The 14,407-nt window shown below is 46.7% G+C and overlaps 1 protein-coding gene across 1 annotated transcript in view; it reads left to right on the forward strand.

The window, feature by feature from the left end:
* Nucleotides 1-10,127: 10,127 nt before the first annotated feature.
* The window catches only part of fsd1 (fibronectin type III and SPRY domain containing 1), a 32,964-nt gene continuing 28,684 nt past the window's right edge, over nucleotides 10,128-14,407 (forward strand). Inside the window, exon 1 of the mRNA XM_067968109.1 lies at nucleotides 10,128-10,298. Within this exon, the coding sequence (XP_067824210.1) occupies nucleotides 10,281-10,298 (18 nt within the window). The 5' untranslated portion in view covers nucleotides 10,128-10,280. The remainder of the gene's footprint in view (nucleotides 10,299-14,407) is intronic.

Here is a 14,407-nt window from a genome sequence, read left to right on the forward strand (position 1 = left end):
TGCGGGTACTGGTTGAGAGGGGGGCAACGGGTGAGACGTGGGAGCGTTTTGAGTGGCGTCCCCACTTCCATGTCACCTTTCGCCATCATCCTTCTCCTGGGCCTTCTGGCATCTCTTCTCCTATCAAGGCAAAACACAGAGAGTCGTGATTGAGTGATGGTTGCATAGTGACCCACTGCATGCATTGGTGTGAGTGGAGGTGACTATAAGGGAGATGCATGGGAGGGTGCATGTGAGACATAGCCATGAGATTGTATGAGGATTGGGTTGCATGGTAGTGATCGAATGGGAACTGGGGCGGTGAGTAAGTGCAGGCAAGGTGAGGATGATGGTTGAGTGGATGTGAGGAGTGATGCGAGAGCGTTGTGGTGGCAGTGCAGAAGGACTTGTGTGGTGGTGGAGGTGATGTGGAAGATGGAGTGTGGGAGAATGCGTAAGTATACTCACTTTGGCTGACCTGGTTAGGTCATTAAAGCACTTCCTGCACTGGACCCAGGTTCGGGAGATGTTACTGCTGCTGCTGACCTCCTCTGCCACCTCGAGCCAGACCTTCTTGGTGGCAGAGGCAGGCCACTTCCTCCTGTCCGCTGGGAAAAACGTTTCCCTCCTCCTCCTGACCCCATCGAGCAGCACCTGGAGTGAGGAGTCTGAGAACCTTGGGGCAGCCTTGCCTCTGGGCTGCTCCGTGCTGCCAATTTGGTTCTTTGCTGCAGGAGGAGCATTGAAGGACTGCCCCTTTAAATAGGACTCCTCCTGCTGACAGCCTGTGATGCGGGTGCGCAGTGCGTCCGCAGCTAAGGTCTGCAACGGGAAACCTGGAAGCACGGGTAAGTACCTTCAATTAGGCTGCGATCGCGTGCGGAGCACACTGATTTCACTGGGCGCATTACCCACGCGCCCAGTCGACCCCCCATTGCCAACCCGCCTCCCTCCTAATATCAGGCCCATAGAGTAGAAAAGCAAGGAAGTTATGCTAAACCTTTATAAAACATTGGTTTGGCCCCAGCTGAAGTATTATGGCCATTTCTAGGCACCACACTTTAGGAAGGATGTCAAGGCCTTGGAGAGGGTACAGAGGAGATTTACTAGAATGGTATCAGGGATGTGGCACTTCAATTATGTGGAGAGACTGGAGAAGCTGGGATTCTCCTTAGAGCAGAGACGGTTAACAGGAGATTTGAGAGAGGTGTTCAAAATCACGAAGGGTCTCAATACAGTAAATAAGGAGAAATTGTTTCCAGTGGCAAAAGGGTCGGTAACCAGAGGACACAGATTTAAGATAGTTGGCAAAAAAAGAGGTGACATGAGGAAAAAAATTTATGCAGTGAGTTGTTATGATCTGGAATGCACTGCCTGAAAGGGTGTTGGAAGCAGATTCAATAGTAACTTTCAAAAGGGAATTGGATAAATACTGAAAGGGGAAAATTTTGCAGGGTTATGGGGAAAGAGGAGGGAAGTAGGACTAATTGGATAGCTCTTTCAAAGAGCCAGCACAGGCACGATGGGCCGAATGGTCTCCTTCTGTGTTGTATTAGTCTATGATTCTATCTCATCTGAAGGGCGACAGATGCAATGATGCAGCACACCATTAATGAAGTGTCAGTCTCGATTATGTGCTGGAGTCCTGGAGTGGGGCTTGAACCCATGACCTTCTGACTCAGGGACAAGAGTGCTAGCAGCTAAGCCAAGCTGAATAACAAAAAAAATTGAAACAACCTTACGAATGTTATGGTTGAGCCCCATGGCATGATAACACTGTGAAATGCCTTCACAATGTAATGTCGGTGTTTATTGCAAATGCAGCACTGGTCAATAACAGGAAGCAAGGCAACTAAAAACAGAGTCTGAAAATTCAGAACACAGAGCAAAGATGCAGGTAAACAGTATACAGTTATCTAAACACATCACAACCTAAATCAATTGACAAAAAATCATTTTCTTGGGTTGCAAGCATTTATATCTGTCATATTCTACAATAACACATCTATTTTAAATAAGCAACTTGCTAAATATTAGACCAAAATATGTGGACCGTTTTTTTTAAGTGCTAAATTGGCATGTTTCTGCAGAGTGCCCAGTGTCATCATGGAACAGATCCATGATTAAAATCGAAACTCTCAGTGTTTTCCCGAGTATTGTTGAAAAGGAAGAAAAACCTCGCACTTTCCTACCCTTCCAATCTCTGCTTTGAAAATTGTAAACCTGTAAATTGCACTGTGTGATATTATCGTGGGAGCATCAAATTCCTTCGAGCTTTATTTTTATGGAGCCATTAACCCATCTATCTATCTACATGCAATTATAAACTGTGTGTGGTTATAGCATTCGAATGGTATTTTCCTTAAGATGGTGCTGTGAAAGCTGGGCTCAAGTAACGTTTCGAGACAGTGTACTAACTAAGTGGAATATTGTGACCTCTGTGACTGCCGTTCTAATTGTTTGTGTCTTCCTCTCCTGCTTCGTTTGTAATCAGCTGACAGTTAGCTCCAAAAACCGTACTTTCCGATCACATGTTGGTACTTTCTCCCGGGGGGTGCAAATGTAAATGCAGTCGCTCTATTCCTGAAGGTGGCATTTGTGCAATGTGGACCCATGACCCTTTTAAATCTGTCACCACAGTCGCTGGTAAAGGATACCCAAATATCCTCCACAGAATTGATCTCCCCCACCAAACCTACTCACAGAAAAAAAAGACATTTTTTGTGTCCAGTTCCATGCTTCGCTCCCCTGAGGCTGATCAGAGATTTTTTAAAATCCTTGATGACACCTTGCTCTTTGCCCTGCTTACCCCACCATGCCCCCCACTGCGGCACATTTAAGTCCTGCATCCTCCATCCCTGCTGACGCAATTTTCATCCAACACCTTTCCCCCCCATTCAGCCACTTTGCTCCCATGTAACCCCCCCAGGGTGCCTACCCATCTGACTGCCCTTCCCCATTTTCTCCCCCCCCCCCACCCCTCCTCTCTCACTTTTCCTCCTCTCACTCCCCCTCCTTCCCCTCCCATCCCGCCCCCTCTCCTCTCACCCTTTCTCTCCCTCTTCCCTTCTCCTCCTCTGTCTCCCTCTCCTCTCCCCTCTCCACCTTCCTCATCTCCTCTCCCTCCCTTCCTCTCGCCCTTTCCTCCTTCCCTCTCCCCATCCCCTCCTCCCTCTCCCCACCCTTCCCCCTCCTCACTTCCTCTCCACCCCGCCCCATCTCTTCTCTTTAACTCTCCCCCACCCTTCTTCTCCTCCTCTCACCATATCCTCCTCTCGCTCTGCTTTCTTCCTCTCCCCTCCCATTTTTCCCCTCTGCCCTCCTCTCCCTTGCCCTCTTCCCTTCTCCCTCGCACTCCTTCCTTCCCTCCAACAACCTTTCCCTTCTTCTTCCTTCTCATCCGCTCCCCCTTTCCCTCACTTAGGAACATAGGAACAGGAGTAGGCCATTCAGCCCCTTGTGCCTGCTCCGCCATTTGATAAGATCATGGCTGATCTGTGATCTAACTCCATATACCCGCCTTTGGCCCATATCCCTTAATACCTTTGGTTGCCAAAAAGCTATCTATCTCAGATTTAAATTTAGCAATTGAGCTAGTATCAATTGCCGTTTGCGGAAGAGAGTTCCAAACTTCTACCACCCTTCTCCCCCTCCCCTCCTTCTTCCCCCTCCCACTGCCTCCTCCCCCTCCCATCTGCCTTCTCCCGCTCCCCCCCTCCATCTTGGCCCTCTAATCCTACTTGACATCAGTACTGCACTTAATCTTGACTCCCCATGTGCAACATTGTGGGAGTTCAACTAGTTATATATTAAAAATGTAACGTCTATGAGTGGCATTGTGACAGGTCATTTCAAGGTAACAGGCAAAAGTTACAAACGTATAAGAAATGCTTGCCAGTCTCGACAGCTGATTCCGTACTTCATGGCCTTACACACACAGGCCATCGGGTGGCTCTGCTCCAATGCGCTGGCAATTTCAGCAATAAAAACAGAAAATACTGGAGAAGCTCAGCAAGTGAGGCAGCATCTGTGGAGAAAGAAACAGAGTTAACGTTTCAGGTCGAAGACCCTTCATCAGAACTGGGAGAGTTAACAGTTTTTAAGCAAGTACAGAGCCAGGGAAAGAGGGTGAGGGGGGGGGAGGGGTAGAGATCGGTAGGGAGGAAAGAACAAAAGGGAAGGTCTGTGATGGGGTGGAGGGCAGGAGTGATTAAATGACAAAAGGGATGATGGTGCAAGACAAGGAGGGTGGTAATTGGACAAGTTAAGAAACAATAGATGGGTCTAGAGGAGCTGTAAATCACAACAGCAGAACCATTACCAGCAGCTGTAGTGCCACAAAAAAAAGGAAGCAGTGGTTATGATCTGAAGTTATTGAAATCAATGTTGAATCCAGAAGGTTGTAAAGTGCCTAATCAAAAGATGAGGTGCTGTTCCTCGAGCTTCCGTTGAGCTTCATTGGAACGGTGTAAGAGGCCGAGGACAGAGAGGTCAGAGTGGGAGTGGGACGGGGAATAAAAATGGCAAGCGACCGGAAGGTCAGGGTCATGCTTGCGGACTGAGCGGAGGTGTTTAGCAAAGTGATCACCCAACCTGCATTTGGTCTCCCCACTGTAGAGGAGACCACATTGTGAGCAGCGAATACAGTATAATAAAGTGAAAGAAGTACAAGCAAACCACTGTTTCACCTGGAAGGAGTGATTGGGGCCCTGGACAGTGGGAAGGGAGGAGGTGAAGGGGCAGGTGTTGCATCTCCTGCGCTCGCACAGGAAGGTGCCGTGGGGAGGAGAGCGGTGTTGGGGGTGTTGGAAGAGTGGACCAGGGTGCCGCGGAGGGAGCGGTCCCTTCAGAATGCTGAAAGAGAAGGGGAGGGGAAGATGTGGTGGGATTGCGCTGGAGGTGACGGAGATGGTGGAGGATGATACGTTGAATTTGGAGGCTGGTGGGGTGGAAGGTGAGGACAAGTGGGATCCAATCATGGTTCTGGGAGGGAGGGGAAGGGGCGAAGGCAGAAGTGTGGGAAATAGGACGGACACGGTCGAGGGCCATGTCAACTACAGTAGAGGGCAATGCTCGGTTGAGGAAAAAGGAAGACATATCAGAAACATTGGTGCGGAAGGTGGCATTGTCAGAACAGATGCAATGGAGACAGAGAAACTGGGAGAAGGGAATAGAGTCTTTACAGGAAGTGGGGAGGGAGGAAGTGTAATCAAGATAGCTGTGGGAGTCGGTGAGCTTATAATAGATGTTGATTGACAGCCTATCCCCAGAAATGGAGATAGAGGAGTCGAGGAAGGGATGGGAAGAGTCGGAGATGGACCATGTGAAGGCGAGGGAAGGGTGGAAATTTGAAGCAAAATTGATGAAACGGCACCAATACAGTCATCAATGTACCGAGAAAAGAGGTGAGGGAGGGGACACGAGTAGGACTGGAACAAGGAATGTTCCACGTATCCCACAAAAAGGCAGGTGTAGCTGGGACTCATACAGGTTCCCATAGCGACAGCTTTTATTTGGAGGACGTGAGTGGAGTCAAAGGAGACATTGTTCAACGTAAGAACAAGTTCAGCCAGGCGGAGGAGGGTGGTAGTGGATGGGGACTGATTAGGCCTCTGTTCAAGGAAGAAGTGGAGGGCCCGCAGGCCGTCCTGGTTGGGATGGAGGTGTAAAGGGATCGGATGTCCATGATGAAAAGGAGACGGTTAGGGCCGGGGAACTGGAAACTGTTAAAGTGGCGGAGGGCGTCGGAAGAGTCTGGACAAGGGGAGAAAAAATAGAGCCGAGATAGGAGGAAATAAGTTCCGTGGGGCAAGAACAGGCTGAAATGATGGGTCTCCCGGGGCAGTCCTGCTTGTGGATCTTGGGAAGGAGGTAGAAGCGGGCTGTGCGGAGTTGGGGGACTATGAGGTTGGAGGCCGTGGTGGGGAGATCTCCAGAGGAGATGAGGTCAGTGACAGTCTGGGAAACAATGGCTTGATGTTTGGCGGTGGAGTCATGGTCCAGGGGGAGGTAGGAGGAGGGGTCAGGGAGTTGGCACTCAGTCTCCACAAGGTTCGCCACATAACAACAGCACCGCTCTTGACAGCAGGTTTAATGACAATGTCAGGGTTGGACTTGAGAGAATGGAGTGCTGCAAGTTCAGAGGGAGGTAGGTTAGAGTGAGTGGGGGGAGTAGAGAAATTGAGACGGCCGATGTCACACTGGCAGTTTTCTGTTTTTATTTCAGATTTCCAGGATCCGCAGTATTTTGCTTTTGGCAATTTCAGCAAGATTGTTTTGACATTAAGTGTTAAAAAATGAACTAACTTAGTTAAATCTGGGCTTCTCTGCATTTAATTGGATTATATATTGCAACGTTACCTTTTTTTTTCATTTATGGGATATGGGCGTCGCTGGCAAGGTCAGCATTTATTGCCCATCCCTAATTGCCCTTGAGGAGGTGGTGGTGAGCCGTCTTCTTGAACCGCTGCAGTCCGTGCGGTGAAGGTTCTCCCACAATGCTGTTAGGAAGGGAGTTCCAGGATTTTGACCCAGCAACGATGAAGGAACGGCGATATATTTCCAAGTCGGGATGATGTGTGACTTGGAGGGGGACGTGCAGGTGGTGTTGTTCCCATGTGCCTGCTGCCCTTGTCCTTCTAGCTGGTAGAGGTCGCGGGTTTGGGAGGTGCTGTCAAAGAATTCTTGGTGAGTTGCTGCAGTGCATCCTGTAGATGGTACACACTGCAGCCACTGTGCGCCGGTGGTGAAGGGAGTGAATGTTTAGGGTGGTGGATGGGGTGCCAATCAAGCGGGCTGCTTTGTCCTGGATGGTGTCGAGCTTCTTGAGTGTTGTTGGAGCTGCACTTATCCAGGCAAGTGGAGAGTATTCTATCACACTCCTGACTTGTGCCTTGTGGATGGTGGAAAGGCTTTGGGGAGTCAGGAGGTGAGTCACTCGCCGCAAAATATCCAGCCTCTGACCTGCTCTTGTAGCCATAGTATTTATGTGGCTGGTCCAGTTCTGGTCAATGGTGACCCCCAGGATGTTGATGGTGGGGGATTCAGCGATGGTAATGCTGTTGAATGTCAAGGGGAGGTGGTTAGACACTTTTTTTTTGGAGATAGTCATTGCCTGGCACTTGTCTGGCACAAATGTTACTTGTCACTGATTAGCCCAAGCCTGGATGTTGTCCAGGTCTTGCCGCATGGATCATCATGCCCAGGCATGCGGGGCCCAGCGTTTTATTCTTCCCATCTGACAACTGTAGTAGCCTCTCCAACAGTGAGGAAGGAAAGTATGTTGATTTGACTTAGTTTTGCAGCAGATGAACCATTCCCCCAACCCCTTCCCCCAACCCCTTCCCCCAACCCATTCCCCTTCCCCTTCCCCTTATCACATTTCCTCCTTGCCCCATCACTGGCAGCAGCTACTCAGACTTTGAGCCTTGCAACCTGACCGCCTCTCATGTTGAACCCACCACCGTCCCTGGCTGTATTTCCCGGCCTGCAGCCTTCTTTGCGCCCCCCCCCCCCCCCGCCACCCTCACCACCACCCCTCCCTCCCCCCAACTAGCATGGCTTCTCAGTAGTATTTCCTGACCTCAACATCCCCTCTCACTGAGCATGTTTGCAACCTATTGCCCCGCTGAGATTGTTTTCCAGCCTTCCCCCACCCCCACCGCCAACTGACAATGTTTTTTAGTCTCCCCCCTACCCTGCTCAGGTGGTTTCCCAGCCTTTGTTCTCCCCCTCCCCTGTCCCCTTGCATTTCATTCCCCATCCCTTTGCCTTGTCCCCTTCCTATCTCTCTCCCTTCCCCATGCCTCTACTCTCCCCTCTCCCCTCCTTTCCCCTCTCTCATCTCTCTCTTCCCTCCTTTCCCCTCCTCTCTTTCTTCATCCCCTGTCCCCTTCTCTCCTCTCCCCCTACTCTCCCTATCTTGCTTCCTCTCTCCACGTCCTCACTCCCACTTCCCCACTCCTACTCTCCATCCTTTGCCTCTTCCCGTCCCCCCTTGGCCACTATCTCCTCTTCCATACTTCTCACCTCCCCTCTCCTCTCTCTTGTTGCTCCCTTCAGTCCCCTCACCATCCTGTCCCCCTTCTGCCTGTCACCCTACCTCTTCTCTCCCTCTCCCCACCCATTTCCCTCCCTTTCTCCTTCCCCTCTCCTCTCTCCCTCTCCCCTCCTTCTTGCCCTCTCCTTCTCCCTCCTCTCCTAACTGCCTTCTCCTTTCCCTGCCTTGGTCCAATTATTCCCCCACCCTCAAAACCTGCTCTATGTGAATACTGCACTTGGCCTTGACTCCCTGTGTGCAACACTACAGGAGTTCAACCAGTAATATATTTTAAAAATTACATCTTCATATACTTCCTGTAAACAACTTCTGTTATAAATTCCTATATCTACATTTATAATGAAAACTGTTTATGAAACTTGTTATGCTGTAATTACACTTGCTCATCAGTGGAGGCACTGCACACCACTGCTAGCAGGAGGATGTAATTACAGTGCAAGAAGTTTACATAGGCAGCTTCCATTATTAATGTGGACATAGGAATTAATAATGTTACCATATAAAAATGATCAAATTTATAACTTTAAAAGGGCAACAGATTTATGTCTGCATACTCTGTTCCAATTATCCCCCACCTTCTAACCCCAGTTCATTTGAGCTTGGCCATGACTCCTCATGTGCAATGCCACAGGGCATCAACTAGTTTAAAATAAATGTGCCTAAAACAGCAAGACTTAACACTTTATTACACTAGAGTTTTGTAACTGATATCTGCGTAGAGTGATGAAGAACCAGCACACTCAAGTTATACTGTCAATTGTGCATCACCATCTGGTCAAGCAAAGCATTGGTGTCCAAATGCTGGTTAAGATTTAATATTAAAAAGAGCACATTTGAAAATCTTTATGGGAGCGGGGAGGGAGGGAGGGCTGTGTTGCAATCCATGTACTAATCTCACTGAGATACGTTCCTGCAGTTTGCCAACCCAGATAGGAGTGGGTTCATTAAATTGAAGAGACATGCGAAGTGAAAATATTTAACATCCTACACTGAATCACTATATTCACCCCTTTATATTTCAAATGTAGCAATTAGTGAATAGGGAATAGTAAAAGGGTAACTTTACGAGTCGGCACTGCCAGTGGGGATCCTTTGAGCGTTATGGTGCGTGCAGCCCAAGTTTGGAAAACCATAGCACAAACTGGAATTTCTGATACACACTGCCAATGGGCAAGACTCCCTACCAGCAGGACAGATCCTATAATAACCCCTTAAAAGCATTTTTTCAACATGAGAGAAGCATTGGTTTAATTTGGAGACCTTCCCTAAGGAAGGCCTTTTCATAACCTTAGTTGGAAGCCAGAGAATTAAAGGGACATTGTCTCCACGTGTTTAGCAAACCTTTTGGGATGGAGAGGTGCAAGGTACCATTTCTGTCACAGTGACCTCACACTCAAATGACCTTGCAATGTGTTCTGAATTCACATACAGTCGCTTGGCTCAGTTGGGAACATTGTCATCTCAAAGTCAGAACTTTGTGAGTTTAAGCCCCACACCAGGACTTGAGTGCATTATCTAGGATGAGACACTGAGGGAGTGCTGTCCTTTTGATTAAACAGTAACTGAGTAACCTATCTGCCTGTTCCGATGACTATTAAACATTCCATGGCATTACTTGAAGAAGAGTGAGGAGCTCTACCGGAGTGCTGACCAATTTTCTCCCTCATCCAATAATACCAAAACAGCATTCATTTCAATTGCTGTTTTAGGTGCAAAATGGCAGCTGCCATTGCCTACATAATAACACTATACTCCAAAAGTAACTCATTGTGTGAAGGGCTTTGAGATGTTTTGGCACAATAAAGGTGCTATATAAATGGAAGTGTTATTTTATTGTAAACAGGAGTATAATACTTTTTTTTAATCAAGATGACAGCCGCCCTTTAATACTATTAAACATTGTTTTGGCCCAACATAGATATGCAGCCCAGGGGAATGCAATTCACCGCAGCTCAGACGGGTGGAGAGGTTTCTCCTGTGTGTATGTGGTCCGGGTACAGTTCGAATAAAACGGCCCATCTCCTACAAATCCCACAATTCGCTGTAGTGTGTGTGTGTGCTGCTATTGCGCAGTGCCGGTGCGGTTTAGTGGAAGGCCCCCCTCTCCTCTCGGTAGCGGTTACTGCGCTTTGTTCGGGTTTTTAAAGACGAGGGGAACAAAAAAAAAATAAGCAAGCGAAATGTAAATGAAATCAGCCCTGTTTTAAAGAAACGGAAAGGAATTCCCAGTAGCGATTCCGCAATGGCAGATTACAATAAGGTAACATAGAAAGTAACAATGTTGCACCTACAATGAATGGTTTAACCTGCAGCGTAACCTGGTCAGTTTCAGCAGGGAGGAGGAGAGGGGACCTGCCTGCAAAAGGCACCCAGTTTTTCATTTTTGATGTCGCAACACAAATAGATTTTAAACCATTCTGACAATCTGTGGCCCTCCTTCCTATGCTTTAACATGAGAAGGTGGTTTTATTAATTATTTCTAGATATCAGTCGAGACTGAGTTTTTTTTTAGAAAGCAGCCAACGTTTGATAACGAAAATGGGAGGGGTGATTCTAAATTATTGCTTTAGTGCATCGGTACAGGCTGTTCTTGGCATAGATTAATCGGTACAATACTGCTAGTGTGTTCGGTACATTGATATTTATTTGTGTTCCAGTATCCACTGATAGTCCTTTATTTGGCAGGAATTACACTGGGTGTCCTTTTTATTTAACGAGTTGTGTCGTAAATTGTATCGTTTGTTGGGGCTGTGTCTGATGGATTAAAGATGGGCCAGTGAAAGCAGTGTCAGCACTGCATCTTTGCCGAGCTTCTATATAAACCAGAATTGTGCACTTGGAGACTGTTCCAGTCGCTTCATGCAGTCTGTCAAGTTTATAAATCTGAATTGCAACCTAATCAGAATATCGTGGACAAGATGGTCGAGGGCCATCTGAGCTGTGGAAATAGTGATTGGGTTTATCACTGCTGCCTCTGTCTCAATGGCAAGATATTTAAAATGGAATATTTCTGTTGCAGGGAAAACTCAAATGTGCTTGAATTTTGTCCTCACGTGTGGGTCCCAGAATTTGGAATTAAGTTCTGCATGTTGCCTTGGATGTGCAGATTTACAGAATGTGTAAAGAAAGAAAGAGAAATTTGTACAAATTCCGGTTTGTATGAGCCTGCCTAAACAGCACCATTGGCACTTCATTATAAACCAGTGCTGTTGTCATTTGTACCTAAAAAGGCCTAGAGCTGCAGGCTTTACAGCAAACTCTCAGAGCTCCAGATTAACCTAGTGTTGAGGGAATGTTTCCTAATACCATTTCCTTGCTTTCTCCCCTGGTCAGTGAGGGGGGGATAGGTCTAAATCCCAGCAGCAAGCAATTGAAAATCAGGCAGCATCAAAGAGGTCCAGAGAGAGAGGGGGGGATACAAGCAGCATTTCTGCAAAAGGAGCAGAGATGGGTAAATTTTAGAATAGAAGTGCTAGAACATTTAAAAAGAAGTTAATGTTTTTGGTGTAACCCTTTTCCAGAATCTGAGATTAACTTGTATCTTCTCTCCAGATACTGATGGAAATACACAGAAGCTTCAACATTTTCTGTTTTTATCTTAGATTTCCAGCATTTGTAGTTTTTTTTTAAGTCACAAGTGAAGGAGCACGGGGTAGCCACTAATCTTGGGACAATGTTATAAGTAACACTGTCTTGCAGCATTTTCACAGTGGGAACAATTGAATAAGGAGGGCAATTTTCTCAGCATGGATATGTTTGTATTCAAAGGCACTCAATGGTACCCTACAATTTGCTTTAATTCAGTCCAACATTAAAAATTATCAGTTTTCTTCCCATCACCAAATGAATTTTTCAAATCGTGAGTGTAAACCTAAAGCTACAAGGCATCTAGTACAATCCCACCCCAGCATGGGTCCTACATTACCCAGAGGTGTATTTTGCAAAGGATTATTTTTCTGTCTTCCCTTTCATCCTCTTAAACTTGTAGAGTTCCAAAGGCACCTAGCCCGAGTGGCCATTCTGTGTAATCCAGACGGTGAGTTTTGGCAGCGTTATTTGATATGTGGTGCAAAGGGACGAGTAAGCCCAAAGGTTACAGGTCTTTACTTGAGTGGCACTTCCCAACATCTACCATCTACCCTCTACCCAGTGAAGGAAATCAGGAGACTGATACTAGGTGAGGTGGTTACCGTCACCTATAGAGCAGGTGAAGAGGCCTTATTAAAATGAGAAGACCTGTAGCTTTTTAGAAATGTTAGTCTTATACTTTTTTAAATCTACCTTGAGGAGAAGGAAGGAAGAAAGAGAGAAAGAACAGTTCTAGGGGGTAGGAGACTCCTTTTAGGAAGGAAAGGAAAGAATAGTCCTTGGGAAATGAAGGAAAGACCTGGATGAGGCAGGAGAAGCAGAGCACCTGTGGAGAGGGAAGAGAGTGCGAGGTATTGTTGTAGAAAGGTTCAAATCAGGAGCTCACTGTGTGGAGAATTACTAACAGACTACATTGCATCGCTCCTTGGTGTAGCATGTTGTAGCTTTCTTGTGAGTTACCCATAAGAAAAGGAGTTGCTGTAGAAAATGAGTGAGTCCACTTGAGAAAATGTTTAGTTAACTGGCTTGCCCTGCAGTGTGATGGACACATGGCCTGGTGCACAGAAATACTCTTGAAAGATTCCAACATGCACTTGAGATTGTCTAGCGTTTGTGAAGGTACCCATCTCAGATTAGAGTAAACTGAAGAGAGAAAGATCAAGCTATTGAGTCTATAATGGTGCCCTGTTAATACCATGCTGTTGTAAATGCATTGTTAGTTCTCAATTGGCAAATAAGCATTTCTGTTTTGAGATCACTAGAATGTTGCTAGAATTCCAGTAAAGTGACATTTTCAGACTTGAACTGTGAAAAACACTCTGCTTCTAGATTTTTATCCTAGCAAACTTGGGTTGAGGCTGGGGACAGATTTTATATTGGGGTGAAGTGCTGCTGGGAACACTGATCAGTCACTGGTGATAGAGCAATTTAAGGTGTCAAATTACAGTCAGCTCCACATATTCTAGACTCCAATATTGTGACCAACAGTTTATATAATCCCAAGCCCATCAAGTTCAATAGTAAATCTGTTGCTTGCAGCAACACTGTTGCTGCTTTAAGCAGACAAATAGCATCTATTATAAGCAATTGATTTGGGAATCCATAGTTTGGTACAATGGTCCTGGATCGGTCTCTAACCTGGATGATTTTATCCTGCGTGTCCCATTCTCTATGTAGCCTGGTCCAGCCCATTTAAACACTCTCGTGTCGGCCAGTAGAGCGCATGATGTATGAAACATCAGCTGTTTTACTGCACCAGCTGCTCTGTAGTTCAACATGCCCACTGCTCACCAGCACAGTAATCGAGCAGGCTGTGTGTGCATTTTACAGTCGGCAGTTCCACTGAGATCAGAGCTGCCAACTTGAACGTCAGCACAGAGAGGTGACCTGCTTAAACATTGGGAGTGAAACAGACAGGTTGTAAAATCATCCAGGACAGGGAGAAACCCTAAAGAAAGAGCAAACCTGTATTTATATAGCGCCCTTCACAACCTCCGGACGTCCCAAATCGCTTCGCAGCCAATGAAATACTTTTGAATTTGTCACTTGTATTGTAGGGAAACATGGCAGCAAATTTCTGCACAGCAAAGTCCCACAAACAGTCATGAGACAAATGACCAACTAAACTGTTTTAGTGACGTTGGTTCTGCGATAATTGCTGGCCAGAACATGAGGAGAACTCCCCTGCTCTTTGAATAGTTCCATGAGATCTGTTAATGTCCACTTGAAAGGCGGCACCTCCGACAATACAGCACTCCCTCAGCATTGACTGTCAGCCGAGATTAGGTGCTCAAGTCTCTGGAGTGGGACTAGATCCCATGACGTTCTGACTCAGACGAGAGAGCTGCTACTGATCCAAGGTTGATGCTTGTAGATCATTCTCTAGTGTATATACTGGGGACAGCTGTTTATATGTGGTAGATTCCCATGAATAAACAAGTCTGATATAGGCAGCATACACTAAGAGTGTCACACAGAAGTGAATCAGCAATTCACAGTATAATGCAGCCTGTAACTTTTTCTGTAGCTGTATCAGCACCAATACAATAAATATGCCCAGTGATAAACTCCACCATAACACTGCAACACCGCGATAACACCAACAGCGGAAACATGGGTCTTTGAGGCTATAACAATTGCAGAGACAGAACTTACAACGCTGTCAATAATGTGGGTGCTGCATTGGCTCATGTTCACAAGTGATGGATAATGTGTCCTTGAACTTTCCTGTATGCCATGTAACTGTCAACCTCTGAGTCGGTGCTGCCAGCAATCCAATAA

This window comes from Heptranchias perlo, chromosome 29 (genome assembly GCF_035084215.1).
Source record: "Heptranchias perlo isolate sHepPer1 chromosome 29, sHepPer1.hap1, whole genome shotgun sequence".
NCBI classification, from domain to species: Eukaryota; Metazoa; Chordata; class Chondrichthyes; order Hexanchiformes; family Hexanchidae; genus Heptranchias; species Heptranchias perlo.